A 17,299-nucleotide genomic window follows, 5' to 3' on the forward strand; every position below is an offset into this window, starting at 1 on the left:
CTGGTAGTGTAGTGGTTACGAATTGGTCTGCGAACCACAAGGTCAGCAGTTCGAAACTACCAGCTGCTCCGTGGGAGAAAGATGAGGCATTCTGCTCCTGTAAAGATTAACAGTCTCGGAAACCCTGTGCAGGGTCGCTATGAGTCAGAACCGACTCCGCGGCACATAACAACAACAGGGTTAGAGAGATGGAAACACTGCCTTCCGAAGTGTACAGAGCAAAACAGCAGATTAGGAAGACATGCTAAACAGACCTTCTACAACAGATACAAGAGACCAAATAAAACAGCTACAAATGATAATCCTGGATCCCTAAACTTCAGAGAAAAGGATAGGCGTGTGGATTGAATACTGACTAGAAGAAGCTGAATAAAAGTGAAGAGGAGACAGATGGGTGAACTGTCAGCTGCCCTGACATGACAAAGCCATCCTGAACTTTTGCAGGTGGCATTTGAGACAGTGGCCTGCCAACACACACATACACACTGGTGGCTGGTGACAAGAAAGGTAGAATCCTCCCCACACCATCCTGATGACCAGAAATAGGGTCAGCCTCCACCCTTACCTACCCAGTGATTGGTAACACATGCCACCCTGTAAAGCCCGGCTCTGTCTGAGGTCAGAGCTGCACCCTCATGAATTGGGTGCCTTAACGTCAGTCACCTCATCAGACCATCAAAATGTACAGTGCCAAGTACTGGCCACCTCTGGGAGGCCAAGAACTCCTTCCATAACTAACTGGCCTGCCCCCAGCTGCTCTCTGGGTCCAAGAGAGTTCTTCTTGGGAACAAGTACCCTGATGTCAGCCATTTCTAAGACCTACTTCTAGATCAGATGCTCTAACCCAGACATCTATGCTGGCAGGAACATCATCTAGGACAGGGTGTCCTACCCCCTTGCTCTTCCTTTCCCTATTCTGTGAGCCCCTTGGCTAGCAGAGTTCGTTGATACCGAATGCCCTAACTCAAATTTTTCCTCTGAATCCTGCCCTTTTTTTTTTTTTTTTAAGTTTTTACTGTGAATTAAGTGATTTTACATACAAAATGATGGTTTTATATTCAACAAATCACACTTTGTTTCATCTCAATGATTGCAAACCCCTCCTGCAATAACAGCTATCCCACTTCCTCCCTGTGGTTCCTTTTCCATTCCATCCACCTTCCCATCCCTTCTTAACTTTGTCTGTTTTCTTTCTTTCCTCTTTTATTCCTTCTATTTTCTTCTGCTTCTCTTGTTTTTCCCTTCCCTTATATTTTCTTTTCCCTTTGCCTAATTTTACTTGGAATCCTGGTGTGGCATTGTAAGATAAAAGCCCTGGTTTGAAACACAAGATTGGTGGTTCAAACTCACTAGTCGCTCCTTGGAAACCCTATACAGCATCACTATGAGTTGGAACCAACTTGACAGCACTTAGTAACAACAACAAAGTTTTACTTACTGCATTTTTCTTTCATTGGCCTTTTTTTCTCTTCTATTTTCCTTTTGTTATAAAAATTATTTTGTCTTGATACTGCCTTTTTTTCCTTCTCCCAGGTATCTTTTTCCTTATGTCCCACCCAACAAGAGATAGCAGCCATGCCCACATGTTGCGGCCACTACCCACTGATAGCCAGCTGCCCAAACCAGCCAAATCCACCCTCAACTATGCACACAAAGTTTTCTATCACATCGCCAGGGGGCAGGTGGTGATTGCCTAAGACCACACTAACATACAATCATCAATTAAATACAAATACAATGCCACAATGACTCAGTGAAAACAATTTCAATTCATGAAGAAACAAGACAGAGTGATTCAAGTAAGTGACCAAAATAGTGTCAGAAGACCCTTTTGAGGAAGAAATGACATAAGAACTGATAAAGGCCTAAAATAATGATATTTATACACTTTCAATGGATTGAGAAAGCTGAAAATGAAATCAAGGAAAATACAGAAAAATTTTAGAAGAATTTAGGAAAACACTGCAGAACAAATTAACAAAATAAATAAAAATGTAAAAACCATACAAAAATAGCAAAAAGAAATCTAGATCAATGGTAAGATTTTAGAAATAGATAATACATTGAAAGGGAAAAGAAGTAGAATTGAAACAATGGAAGACAGAACTAGTGAACTTGAGGACAAATCTCTCAATACTCATCTGCTAGAGGAACAATCAGAAAAAAAAGAATAAAAAATCCAAAGAAAGCCTAAGATTTATATGGGACACTATCAAGTGGAATAACTTACATATGAATGGAATTCTAGAATAGGAAGGGACAAAAAAAAAAAAAAAAGTACAAAAAAAATTTCAAAGAATCTTGGAAGAAAATTTCTCTAACAGCATGAAAGACAAGAAGCTGAACTAACCCACACAAGACAGACTCCAAAAGAAAATCACTAAGATAAATCATAATCAAACTTTCCAAAACCAAAGAAAAGGAAGGAATGCTGAAAGCAGCTTGGGAAAAAAGTAAAATTACTATATGCTCGTTGGGCATTCTGTGAAGTTGCTTCTATGCTCTTCATCTAGGATTGTTGCCCTGTTTGTCTCAAGATGATCACACTATGCTGGGCCTACTGACAGGGCCTCTCTGTTCATCTGTTCTAGTTTACTATTTCTAGTCAGTTTCTTCTTCTATTCAGTGTTTGGTCTCATTCTTTGTCCTTTCACTTGATGCACAGGGTTCCAGGATTGCCTTCTAGATCTGCTCTCATTTCTCTGCTTTGGAGGGATGGTGAAGTGTGCCTGACTAAGCTGCCACTTCAGTCGGAAGTCCTACAGACAAGCTGTTGTAGGACCAAAGAGAAGAATCCATTTTGTATATAAGCTTTAGCATGTCCTCTAGCTCCAAGAAAATGATATATGTATACATAGCCAAGCAGCCAGATGCCAGATGTTTTCCTTTGCCCTAGCCTAAGAACAAAGACCACCAGTCCTGACCAATTAAACTGTAACATCTCATAGTTTGCCAATTGTTAACCAATCCAAAAACTGTAAAGCTGAGAAACCCGAGCTAGTTTGAAAACTCTATAAAAACCCCACAGACAAAGGGTTCGGGGCTCTATCCCTAATCCGCTGCGTCGGATGAGGTGAAGTCCGGGCCCGAGCTTGAATAAACAACCCTTGTGCACTTGCATCGGTGTCTGCTCCTTGGTGGTCTTTGGGGACCCCAAATTCTGGGCATAACACTGTCTCTAGAGGACTTTGGGTATTTCTTACAAAGTCCATAGTAACCACTAACATTTCAAGTAGGTTAAAATAAGTTTTTATTTAAATGTTGGAAGAGATTTATACATAATTAACAAAAAATTTAAAAATAAAACAGCTGCCAATCTTTGTGTAATTTCATAGTCATTTCTATACAGTTTGAAATTTTTATGTGAAACAGGGTCTACAAAATATTTTTTAGAAAGAATCACATTTAGGAAAAAATAATATTTCAAACTAAAGTGTGTGCATGGCAGTGAGTGGGCTCATAAACACCACTGAAAAAAAATAATGAGAAAAAGAATGTTAAACTGACTTAATGAGGAAACATGAATGAATGAGTACATATTCTACAAACCAAATTCACTTAACTTTTTTTTTTATTACTTTCAGAAGCTGTGCTATTACAAGGGCCCAACAACCATGTTACATATGCAAAATAAATGACAGCCAAATTAACATATTATAGCAGAGTCACTTTGCCATAGACTTTATTAAAGAAGTTTTATACTGAAGATTTATGACATGGTCCATAAACTTGATAGGAGACAGTCTATTCACACAGAAAAATGCTAATTCATTCATTTTAGAATTGAGCAACATTCATTTAGTAGTGTTGATAATATTACACACACACAAAAAGTTGGAAATATTATGGCAATATGTAAACATGGCCAAGTTTTGGTCTTTGTCTGAGAGCACACTCTAGAATTAAACAAAGACTGATTTTGTATCTTCAGTTCACAAGCATCCTTCTTTTCCAAAAGGATGACTGACCCATTCCTTTAAGAATCCCAGCCACCAACATGAAAGGGATATGGCTCAATGAAGAACAGTTAACCGATTTGCTTCAGATATATGGAAGCAAAATTAATGTCAAAGCATTTTAAATCAAAGGAATTTTTTAATTCATTGTTTTAGAAATTTCCCCTGAGCTAGGAATGCTTTTAATATAGAGTCTCTAGTAAAATAGAGCATTCCATCATTCTAAATTGTACTTATAAATGCAATGGTTCTTGGTGCTAAAAAGAGATAAATTATAACTCAAATAGCACACACTGGTAGCAATTACATGTTTCATAGAAATCTTTGGTGAGATGCAGTCCTGCAAAAGCCTCCTTACTTTGTTTCTCTCCTCATATGACTTCTAGAATCTTCAAGTTATTTTCAGAGGAGAAACCACAAGACCATAATGAAGGACAAGTAAACCATCCTGAAAAAGAAAAAGAAATTTTTTGAAAATCAGTTATGTAAATGCTTAAGTTACTTTTTCATAACTTAGCACCGAAGTGCAATTTTATTTAAAGAGAATAAAAGATCTGACACAAATAGACTAGTTCATTTACTTACCTCATCACTAAACACTTTCCGTGTCAATGTATCCTTTATTCTCAGGAGCCAATTCTGAAACTACCACAGTTGGTCAAGATTACTTATTAAATAATTCCCTAAAAAGAGACACATTCTCTTCTCCACAGACTAACTACTGAGGCACTGGACTCCCCTAATGAAGACTCAACTATTATAAAACATGTGTCTGTTAATAAATGAAATGTCCACTTCCATGTAAATGCAGCTTACTACTGCTAGAAGTGATGAAACTTTGAAACTGTTGCATGTTTAATTGAATAATAAATATGCAAATATCACACATTTCCTTTTCTCTTTAGCAACAGTTCAATACAATTTAACCTTTCCTTGATGACTCAAAGTCATCATTATGAATAGCAACAGTAGTGTCCTTGCAGGTGTGGAACAACTATATGAAATGACTCTAGATGCTGTGTATTTCAAAACCCTTAAATCTGCTTTGTGTGGCTTTCTGTCTTCTCTCTTGATACCATGGCTTGATTCTCTGTGTTCTTACCAAGGTTGCATTTGGACACAATCTACTTCTTCAAGGTATTATTTCTAATCTCCTATGTACTTGAAAACTAGCTAATAAGGACTCACTGAGAAAGTCTGCCCTAACAATGATCTTGACTTGAGAAGTACAGAGGGGAACCTGGCATTTTCAAATTAGCTCAGGCTGTTACTCCTTAGTTTTCCTTGTTTATTAAGCTTTTCCATGGTTCCACTTCTTCATTCAATACTTAACTTAAAACAATCTGGCTTCTGTTCCTGGCAACTCCAGTGAAAATTTGCCAGAATTCCAAGAAACAGTTCACAAATTCAAATGCTTACAGGACCAAGACAGTAACTTAACTGAATATATAAGTTAGGTGTGTGAACTAACAGGGAATGCTGGTGACTAGGGTGAACTGAAGAGCAGACACTTATCTAAAAGAACTGAAAAAATATTTGAAGCAAAGAATAAGCCAAGTAAAGCACAATCCTATAATACATTTGGCCCAGGAAACATCAGATCTGTTCTAGACTAACTGACCTAATTAAATGGTTGTGATTATAATGCAAATAAAAATATCCCACTAACATTTTTAAACCATACAAATGAAATTTTATAGTGTTAATTTTTATAACTATGCTTCAGAAATGAAAATCATTTCCAAACAGTATATTGACATGCACACATTCAAAACTGAACGTACAGCTTACAAGCTGTTCAATCTCAGAACTACCTCAAAGCATATACAAGATCACATTTAATCAAATGGAACGATCACTTACAATGCAAAGTTATATCTAGATGTCTATATTTGCTTTATATAAATGATTTGTGTGTCTGCATCACCCACTCCACACTCCACTGCTGTTGAGTAGATTCTGACTCGTAGTGACCCTACAGGGCAGGGTAAAATGGCTCCTCAAGGTTTCTGAGGCTGTTTTTCCTATGGAGCCACTGGTGGGTTTGGACCGCCAACCATTCAATTAGTAGCCCAATATAAATCACTGTGCCACTAGGCATGAACATGCACACGTGTGAGTGTGCACACGCCCACACATACACAGTGCACATGTGTGAAGTCAAAAATTATCCACTCTATGGCTGTAGAATTTATTTTAATCAACTTTTAGAAAAGGCAATTACATTGTTTTTCAACACAATCTCCTTGCTTTTCAATATACGTTGTCCATCTGTCAATAAGCTTTCATATTCTCTTATTTTAAAATGTTTTAGGCTGAGCTGCAAGTCACGAGGGTTTTGTTTGCATATGGGCTATTTGAGCTCTAAGATGTGCTCAGCTCTGCATCTGTCTAGAGTATTTGTTAGGTGCTATCAAGTTGGATCCATCTCATAGTGACCTCATATGTTGTTAAGTGCTGTCCAGTCAGTTCTGACTCAGAGCAACCCTGCATAGGGTTTCTAAGGCTGTACATCTTTGCGGGAGCAGAAAGCCTCATATGTCTCCTATAGAGCAGCTAGTGGTCCTGTGGTATACAGTCTAGTGTTCATTCTACAGAGTCTCCATGCTCCCCATACATAACTGAACAAAACACTGCTCAGTGCTGCGCCATCTCACAATCTTTGTTTGAGTCCATTGTTACAGCCAAAATGTCAATCTATTCCATTAAGGGTCTTCCTCTTTTTTACCGATCACTTACTTTACCAAGCATGATGTCCTTCTCCAAGGACTGGTCCCTCCTGATAACATGTCCAATGTATAAGAGATGAAGTCTCGTGATCCTAGCTTCTAAAGAGCATTCTGGCTACTAACTCTTACAAGACAAATTTGTTTATTCTTCTGGCAAATCCATGGTACTTTTCATATTCTTCTCCAAAACCATAACTCAAATGCATCAATTCTTCTATGGTCTTCCTTATTCACAGTACAACTTTCACATGCATATAAGGTTACTGAAAATACCATGGCTTTGATGAGGCATACCTTAGTCTTCAAAATGACATCTTTGCTCTTTAGCACTTAAAAAAAGTATTTTACAACAGTTTTGACTAATGCAATAAGTAATTTGATTTTTTGACTGCTACTTCCATGAGTGTTGATTCAAGCAAAATAAAGTCTGACAACTTCAATCTCTTCTCCATTTATCATTATACTATTTACTGGACCAATTATGAGGACTTTTGTTTTCTTTACATTGAGGTACAATCTATACTGAAGGCTTTACTCTTTGATTTTCATCAGTAAGCATTTTAAATCCTCTTCATTTCCAGAAAGCAAGGCTGTATCACCTGCATATTGCAGGCTGTTAATGAGTCTTCCTTCACTCCTGTTGCCACATTTTTCTTCATATACTCCAGCTTCTCGCATTATTTACTTAGCAAATAGACTGAATATGTATGATGAAAGGATACAACCCTGTGCACAACTTTCCTGATGTTAAATCATTCGCTATTCCCTTGTTCTGTTTGAACAACTGCCCCTTAGTCTAGGTACAGGTCCCTCATAAGTACAATTAAGTATTCTGGAATACCCATTCTTCTCAATGTTATCCATAGCTTGTCATAATCCACAATCAAAAGCCGTTGCATAGCCAATAAAGCATAAGCAAACATCTTTCTGGTATTCTCTGCTTTCAACCAAGATTCATCTGTTATCAGTAATGATATTTCTAGTTCCACAAGCTCTTCTGAATCCAGTTTGAGTTTCTAGCAGTTCCCTGCCAATGTGCTGCTACAGACATTTAAAAATTATCTTCTGTATGATAAACACTAGATTGTGAAGCACAAAGTTGGTGGTTCAAGCCCACCAGTTTTTTTGTGGGAGACAGATGAAGTTTTTCTGTTCCTGCAAAGATGTACAGCCTCAAAAACCCTATCTATACAGGGTTGTTATAAATCAGGACTAACTTGAAGGTACTCAACAACATTAATAATATTATTCAATGATTTCTGTACCCCACTGGGTCACCTTTCTTTGGAATGGACACAAACAGGACCTCTTCCAATTGGTTAGCCAGGTAGCTGTCTCCCAAATTTCTAGGCATAGAGAGAGTGCCTCCATTGCTGCATCAACTTGTATTCAGTCAAATCCTGGGGCCTTGGTTTTCATCAATGTCTTAAGTACAGTTTGGACTTCTTCCTTCAATACTATCATTTATTGATCATATGCTACCTCTTGAAATGGCTGAACATTGCCCCTTCTTTTTGGTACAGTGACTCTGAGTATTCCTTCCATCTTTTTAAAACAAAACAAAACATGAAACAAAAAAAGCTTTTATAGAGAAACAGTGAAGGTTGACAGCCAAGATCATCAGGATACATTAAACAAATCATACTTTGTTTCATCTCAATGAATGCAATCCCTTCATGCAACAACAGTTGTCCTGCTCCCTCTCCCTGTGATTACCAGTGTAGATATCCTCAAACTCTTTTATTTTTGTGAGATATAACACTGTTGTTCCAACGTTGTATATATATTACTATTTATATCCCTTTTGGAGTCCTGGTGTGGTGCTGTGGATTAATGCGCCAGACTGCAAAGCTGTCTGAACTGCAAGGTCCGTAGTTCAAGCTTACCAGCTGCTCCTCAGAAACCCTATACAGGGTCGCTATGAGTCAGAATCGACTTGATGGCACTTAACAACAACATATCCCCTTTAGCTCCTGCATACCTCCCTGTGTCTTCCCCTATCTTCATCGTTCTTTAGCCAATCTCCCTCTTCTTTGTATATAGCCTTCCGTCATCTGAGTTAACAGGTGTCTGCCCTCTAGTCAGTGAATTACTCACCCTTCCCTCCCACCCCTGGTAACCATCAAAGAATGTTTCTTTTAGTATGAAACCTTTTCTTGGTTTTTACAATTGTGGTTTCATATTTGTCCTTTTGTGAATTACTTATTTTACTCAGCATGATATCCTCCAGGTTCATCCATGTTATGAGGTGTTTGACAGATTAATCATTATTCTTCAACATTGCAGTTTTACATTGTGTGTACGTACCAAAGTTTGTTCATCCACCCTTCCATTAATGGGCATTTAGGCTGTAAAGTGGTATATTAAAATCTCCTATTATTTTAGCGTTGTTTATTTCTTTAATTGTATTACAGTTTGATTTATGCATTTTGAGTCTCTTTCACTGGGAACATAGATATTTATTATAGTTATGTCCTCTTGTTCAATTGACCCTTTAATCATGAGATAACATCCCTTTTTGTCTCTTATGCTGGTTTTTGTCTAAAAGCCTATTTTATCAGAAATTAATATTGCCACTCCTATTCATTTTTGATTGCCAATAGCTTGATATATTTTTCACATCCTTTAATTTTTAATCTATTTTTTGTCTTTGTGTATAAGGTGTGTCTTTTGTAGACAGAATACTGATGGATCCTGTTTACTCATCCATTCTGCTACTCTTTGTCTCTTGACTGGTGCATTTAATCCATTGAGGTTTACTGTAATTATAGATAGGTATGAATTGATTGCAGTCATTTTGCTGTGTGTTTTTGTGTTGCTGCTGTTTTCTTTGTCCCACATAATTTTCTGCACTGAACTCATTTTGTTTGTGCATTTTTTTGGGTCAATTTCTTCACTGCTGTTGTTTTAATGTTTACAAAATCTTCATGGTTTTCCCTTTTCTTGATTTGATGTGAAGGTGTATTAATCTTCTTGGAGGTTTCTCTGTAATTTATTAACTTCTTCCCCAGCTTAAAACAGTCTGTTTTATCTTAAAATCTACTTGACTTCCTCACCATTTCTAAGTTCTGTAACTACACTTTTCCCTCCTTTTACTTTGTTGTTGTCTTCATTATACATTGATATCCTTGATTCCTTATTTTCAGTTTTATAGATTTGTTTTACATTGAATACTTCTATATCTGGATTATATCAAAGGTTGTGCCCTTTGATCTTCATCAGTAAATATTTTAAGTCTCCTTCACTTTCAGCAAGCAAGGTTGTATCATCTAAATAACGCAGGTTGTTTAATGAGTCTTCCTCCAATCCTGATGCCATGTTTTACTAAGGAAGATCAAAGAGCACAGCCTTCGGTATGGATTACATCTCAATGTAAAGAAAACAAAAATCCTCACCACTGGACCAATAAACAACATTCTCATCAATGGAGAAAAGATTGAACTTGTCAAGGACTTCATTCTTCTTGATCAACTATCAACACTCATGGAAGCAGCAGTCAAGAAATCAAACGACGTATTGCATTAGGCAAATATTCTGCACAAGACCCTTTTAGAGTGTTAAAGAGCAAAGACGTCAGCATGAAGACTAAAGTGCACCTGACCCAAGCCATGGTATTTTCAATAACCTCATATGCATGCAAAAGCTGGACAGTGAGTAAGGAAGACCGTAGAAGAATTGATGCTTTTGAGTTATGGTGTTGGAGGAGAATATTGAAAGTGCCATGGGCTGCCAAAAGAAGCAACAGATATGTGTTAGAAGAAGTGCAGCCACAGTGCTCCTTGGAGGCCAGGATGGCCAAACTTCATCTCTCATACTTCGGACATATTGTCAGGAGGGACCAGTCACTGGAAAAGGATTATCATGTTTGGTAGGGTGGAGGGTAAGAGAAAACGAGGAAGACCCTCAGCGAGATGGATTGGCAAAGTGGCAGCATCAATGGGCTCAAGCGTGGCAACAATAGTGAGGTTGGCTCAGGACCGGGCAGTGTTTTGTTCTGCTGTGCATAAGGTTGCTATGAGTCAGTACTGACTCGATGGCACCTAACAACAAAAACATATCTGGATTGAATTCTGGTGTATGTCAATCTCCAGTTGCTGTCTACTACTGTTGGTTTTCAGTCCAAAGGACTCCCTTTAGCATTTTTCGTAAAATTAAATTCCTTTAATTTCTGTTTACATGGAAATGTTCTAGTTTAGCCCTCATATTTGAGGGACAATTTTGCTGGGTATATAGTTCTGGTTGGCAATTTTTTTTCTTTCAGAGTTTTGTATATTTCTCCCCATTACCTTCTTGCTTGCATGGTTTCTATGAGAAATCAGAGCTTAATCTTATTGGTTCTCCTTTGTAGGAGCTACTTTCTGGATTCTTGTCTTTGATTTTGTAGAGTTTGATTATGTGATGTCTTGGTGATTTTCTTTTGTGGTTCGTTCACCTTCTTGAATGCTTATCTTCTTGTCTTTCATGATATTAGAAAACTTTTCTTCCAACAGTTCTCTATCTTTTCTGTGCTTTTCTTTGTCTCTACCTGTTATGGAATTTCAATCACCTGTAAGTTACTTTTCTTCATGTTGTCCCACATGAATCTTAGGGTTTCTTCAGATTTTTTCATTCTTTTTTTCTGATTGTTCTTCTAGCTCCCTACTATTCAGAGATTTATCTTAAGCTCAATAATATAGGCTTCCATTGGTTCAAATCTACTCCTTTATCCTTTCAATGTATTGTCTATTTCTGAAATCTGAGTATTCATCTTATAGACTTCTATTTGTAGGTTTTGTATTGTCTCCAGTTCATTATCTATTTTGTTTGATTGTTTCTATAAGGTTTTCCTATTTTTTCTTTAGTTTTCTGTCAACTCCTTAGATATACCTAAATATTCTCTTAAATTCTTTTCCAATGACTTTTTCCTCAAAGACGTTTCCTAGCTCTGCCTCTTGGTCACCTGTTTGAGCCACTGTATCTTGTTTCTTTGTGTAAACAGAAATTGTCTGCTGTTTTGAGACATTGGGATGTTGTTGTATTTGTCTTACATTGATGATTATATATTAGTGTATTCTTAAACTCTCATCAACTGCCTTCTGGTGCATGTGAACAGAAGATGAGCTTGTGCATCATTCTCTGTTCAAGAAATTCATTTTAGGATGGATTTGGCTGGTGGTGGTGGTTGCTGTTGATCCAGTGTGTAGCAGCTGGTTTTGGCTCTTGCCCAATGATATAGAGGGTATGGTTGTGAATGGGCTGTGACTAGTTGCTGTCTTCCTGTCAGATGAATCAAGAAAAGAAAACACACAAGAGAGAAGGAAAACAAACACAAACCAATAAACAACATTAAAGAAAAGAGCAGGCAACAGCTAGCAAAAGAATAAAAATGAAAAAAGAGAGAGAGAGCAAAAACAGAGGGAGAGGAAAAGAAAATAATGGAGAAAATAAGAGAAAAGAAAAAGAAACAGAATTAGGAATGAGTAAAAGGGGGAAAAACTAGAGTAGCTGAAAAATTACAAATTTGAAAAATATTAAATAAAGAGGGATTTAAAAAAAATAAGAAAAAAAGGGCTGCAATGGTTGGGAAAAAGAAACAGGAAAAAAAATTGAAAAAGGATAGAGAAAACAAAAGAGACAAAGGCAAGGGAGAAAGAATAAGGAAACAAAAACAATGAAAAAAAACTGGACATGTGCCAGACCCAGAGAGGAGAGATTTCTGGGGTCTCCTGCCAGCCACCTCTCACATTATAGGTGGTTAAGGGATGAGATTGTAACACTCAACCCCAGATGGAGTTCCTGTAAGGCTAGATGTTATCTGTTCTGTGGACCTGAATCAGAAATCATTCATTCAGACCCCAAAGCACCTGGGGTTATTTCCATTCCATAGGGGAGCAAAGGGTGAAAGGTCCCAATAGTTCAGGGCTGACCAGAACTGGCTATGCAGGTCAGAAACAGCCAACACCTGACCTTCAGGTGTTGGAGTTGGTGTGGCTAGCTCTCCACATACTTTGATATGACTTCAATAGCCCAGAGAGTAGGGGCTTCCATGTATGTGGATGGAGACAGGTCATACCTCTGGCCACCAATGTCATGTGGGGGTACAAGATAAAAAGAAACAGAAAAAAAAATTGCCCCTTTGTGTCCACCAATAAGTGGTATACCTCTGCACCACCTACTCTCTTGCCATATAAATAACCTGTGAAAAATCCAAGATGACCACATGGTGGCTGGACTGTCAGCACTTTTTTTCTTTCTTTCTTTCCCACAGGTCAGCTGCTTCTTCTAGTGAGGGCTTGTCCAGGGCTGGCCAGGGGTGACTCTGCACCTCAGGAGCAGGGCCAACCCAAATGGAGTCAATGTGGATAGCTTTTTTCTTCTTTAATAGGGTCCATAACCACAGTGCTCACCTCTAGATAGCTCTGACCACCAGGAGAGCAGGAGCTTCCCAGGGGGGCATACCTCTCTGGCATACCCAGGGGAGTATGGGGAACAAGAAAAAACTTAAATCTTCATCTCTGAGAGCCACAGGTATGTGTCTGCAATGTTTTCTTGTCTCTGAAGTCACTCACAAAAACTCAAGCAGGCTGCTGCTGTATGGTCACTGGATTGTATCACCAGTCTCTCCAATTTTTGTTGTGTCTGCTCAGCTCTCTCTCCTATTAAACATTCAATCCACTTCTCTATCCCTTCATCTGAAGCTCAGAGATTCAGTACTATTATTTATATCTGTTTCATTTGGTTATCTTCATTGTAGAGTGTCCTGCATAGTCTGTCATCTTGCCAATTTTCCTCCTTCCATCTTCTTTTGATACTTTCTGCACCATTCACTATTTTGACCATGTCTGTTGCTGCTGTTAAGTGGTGCCAAGTCTGTTCCAATTCACAGTGACTCTGTATAGGGTTTCCAAGGAGTGACTAGTGGGTTTGAACAGCTGACCTTGTGGTTAGCAAGCCCAGTGCTTATCCTATAGCACCAGACCATGAATTTGAGGCTTGAAATATTTTTTTCAGTTCTTTCAGCTTGAGAAATGCTGAGCATGTTTTTCCTTTTTAGTTTTCTAATTCCAGGTTGTTGCACATTTCATTATACTTGATTTTGTCTTCTTGAGCTGTCCTTTGAAATTCTCTGTTCACTTCTTTGATTTCCTCATCTCTTCCATTCGCTATGCTGGGGAGCAAATTTTAGAGTCTTTTATGACATTCAGCTTGTTTTTTTCTTTCTTTCCTATCTTTTAAATGACTTTTACTTTCTTCTTGTATGATGTTCTTGGTGTCATCTCAACAGCTTTTTTTGGTCTTCGGTCATTAGTATCTAATACTTCAAATCTGTTCTTGCAATGATCTCTAAACTCAGGTGGGATATGTTCAAGGTCATGGTTTGGCTCTAGAGAACTTGTTTTAATTTTCTTCAATTTCAGCCTGAACTTGAAAATGAGCAATTGATAGATTGTTCCACAGTTGGCTACTGGTCTTATCTTGGCTGATGATAAGGAGCTTTTTCACAGTCTCTCTCCACAGATTTAGTTAATTTGATTCCTGTGTATTCCACCTGCCTTTTATTTGTGGGTATTTGAAATTATTAAGTCATTGGTGTTACAAAATTCTATCATGTGATCTTCAGCATCATTTATTATCATCAAGGTCATATTTTGCAACTACTGATCCTTCCTCTGTTTCCAATCTTCACATTCCAATCATCAGTAATTATCAATACATCCTGACTGCATGTTTTTCAGTTTGTTACACTGTGGTGATTTGCATGTTGCTGTGATGCTAGAAGTTATGCCATCGGTATTTGAAACATCAGCAAGATCACCTATGGTGGACAGGTTTCCAGATTAAGACACAGTAGAAGAAGACCAGACAGACTACTTCTGAATTGTTACCCACTGAAAACCTTATGAATCGCAGCAGAACATTGTCAGATACAGTGCTGGAAGAAGATCTAGAGTAAAGCTATGCAAATATTTCTTGAATTAAGGTAATATTTTCTACCTATCCCATTTGACATTTTAGTCTCAGTTTCTTACACTTTTAAAACAAAGCTTACTTTATAAAAGGGAACATCTATACGAAAAAAAAACAAGGAGTAACCCACTATAAGTGAATGATCTTGACCTATGCTTGTGGATGCAGTATGACAAAGGAGCAGACAAATCTCTACAGTGAGGATCATTCCCATCCCCTTGGTACACAGGGTTGACAGGGAGGGGGAAATTAGACAATGGCTACCCAAGATGGGGGGACTACAAAGGCAAGAAGTGAGTGGCTTACAAGCTTTCAATAGGGAACCTAGCTTCAGAGGATACAGAGAAAGGTAGAACCTCCACTGAATTGTTTCCAACCTGTCTGGATGGGGTTGATAAAAGGTGAGAGGGAAAGGACTCCTGTGGTTCAATAGGGAATGATTGCTATCAGGTCTGACAGTGAGTGTTGGAAAGGTAAATGTAAACGTTTGGTAACAAAAGGAGGGGAGTGGCTGATTTTGCAGTCCAGGAGTGGAGATACCTGGAACCATCATGGTAGAAAAGCGAAGTGTGAGACTGTGTCCAGAAAGACAGTGACACTAGGGAGAGGCAATGACGTGGACAGAGGAGTGGCTGAGAACTCTGGACTCAGGGAGAAAGAGGGGTTGTGGGATGGCGGTCAGGGGGCAGAAGTGTGGGGTATACCCGTTGGGTATTTGATGATATATGCAGGGAATTGTGATCATTGCAATGAAACAAAGTACGATAGGATGAATGTAAAGATAATGTTCACCCATGTAAACTAACACATAATTCACAATAAAAACTTTAAAAAAAAAAAAAAGAGAGAACCTCTATAACCCTTTCAGTGACCAAGTTCACAGGTCTCTAAAGCATTCTTAATCTCTGAGAACCAGGAGCTAGAACTGGGGCCCAGGATCTTCTAGAGAATCAGATGACCCTCTTTTTGCACAATAGATGAAATCTCTCATATGTAAAAAAAAAAAAAAAAGACAACCAACATTGTATAAGTTTTCTGAAATTTGACCTTATAAAAATTTCAGGAACAATTTTGTTTTTACTTCTTTTAATTAGATAGGAAACACTTCTTATTTATTTTATGAAGAATCTTGAAAAATGTAGACTATTGGTAAAGTGCTGTTTTCCAAAAACATGTAAGTAATTACATAATCACCTGAAAAAAAGCACTCGACTACACTCCTATTGCAAGCCTAGTCTTTGCTGTTAAGTGCCATTGAGTCAGTTCCGACCCATAGCAACCCTGTACAGGGTTTCTGAAGAACAGCTGGTAAGCTTGAACTGCCGATCTTGTCATTCAAACCGACTTTGTAGTCCAGTTAGTGCATTAACTCACAGAGCCACACCAGCTTTTTCCACAGACAATTTTAAGATTGTGGAAACACTAGGCAGATGCACTACATGGACCATCTACAACAAAGATACAAGAGAAAAAATAAAACAGACACAGATGAAAAGTCTAGCAAGCTGAACTTCAGAAGAAAGGTTAGAGAGATGGGTGACTAGACTGGTGAACAACAATGGTCAGATATGGCATGACCACCTTGTGAGCAGCTTTGGCAGTAGAGGGAGGCCTGGAAGAGCAGATTCACACAGATGATTAAAAGGTCCTATTTCTTCTTTTCCCCCACACTCCCCTGGTGACCACAAGTGTGGCCAGCTCCCACCTTCATCCACCCCAAGGCAAAGACCCTGCTCTCTGGGAGTTCAGAAATGTGTGCATAGGAGCCACTTTGGCATGACGCGGGGGCTGGCTGCACTGCTTTGGTGTTCCACTCTGGTGTCCGGATTCAGGTGGACTCAACTCCAGACCTACAAAACCCGCAGAGCCACCAGGCCAGCATTTAACCAGCCACTTTGTCCCCAGCTTCCCTGTGGTCCTAACAGAAACTGAAATCAGCTCCATCAAGGGCCTCACAAAAGACTTCTGGAGTGAATGCCCTGAACACAGATCACACTGAGGCCAACTGGAACTCTATCTAGAACCAGAAGTCTGCTGTCACATCTCTTCCATAACTACCTCATGAGCTTTCTGAGTTGCAGGAGCCCATTAGAGATTTCTCCCCTCTGGGCCCAACAACTGCACTGTTTGTTTTTACATATAAGACAACCCCGGAGACAACAGACAAGTTTAAGCTCACATGAAGAAGCTATAGAGCCTGGCTCAAACAAATAACCAAGATGCAGAGTTATGTGGGACACCATGAAGAGGAACAACCTATGAGCAACTGGAATTCCAGACAGGAAGCGACAATAGAAATCACAGAGAAAACTGTTGAAGAACAGTTGGAAGAAAAGTTCTCTAAGATCATGAAAGACAAGAAGATAAGCATACTAGAAGCTTAATGAACTCCAAACAGGATAGATTCTGAAAGAAAATAAGTAAGACATATCATAATCAAACTTTCCAACATCAAAGGCAGGGAAAGCATTCTGAAAGCAGCTCAGGAAAAACTAAAAGTTACCTACAAGGAGCTCTGGTAGCGTAGTGGTTACGAATTGGGCTGTGAACCTTAAGGTCAGCGGTTCAAAACTACCAGCTGCACCGCGGGAGAAAGATGAGGCTTTCTACTCCCGTAAAGATTTACACCCTCGGAAACCCTATACAGGGTCGCTATGAGTTGGAACC

The 17,299-nt window shown here is 38.7% G+C and overlaps 1 protein-coding gene across 1 annotated transcript in view; it reads right to left on the minus strand.

Moving 5' to 3' along the window:
* Nucleotides 1-4,347: 4,347 nt before the first annotated feature.
* Nucleotides 4,348-17,299, minus strand: part of PCGF6 (polycomb group ring finger 6) — a 63,990-nt gene continuing 51,038 nt past the window's right edge. The window contains exon 10 of the mRNA XM_006831476.1: nucleotides 4,348-4,404. Coding sequence (XP_006831539.1) covers nucleotides 4,348-4,404 — 57 coding nt within the window. The remainder of the gene's footprint in view (nucleotides 4,405-17,299) is intronic.

Source organism: Chrysochloris asiatica, unplaced genomic scaffold (assembly GCF_000296735.1).
Source record: "Chrysochloris asiatica unplaced genomic scaffold, ChrAsi1.0 scaffold00003, whole genome shotgun sequence".
NCBI classification, from domain to species: domain Eukaryota; kingdom Metazoa; phylum Chordata; class Mammalia; order Afrosoricida; family Chrysochloridae; genus Chrysochloris; species Chrysochloris asiatica.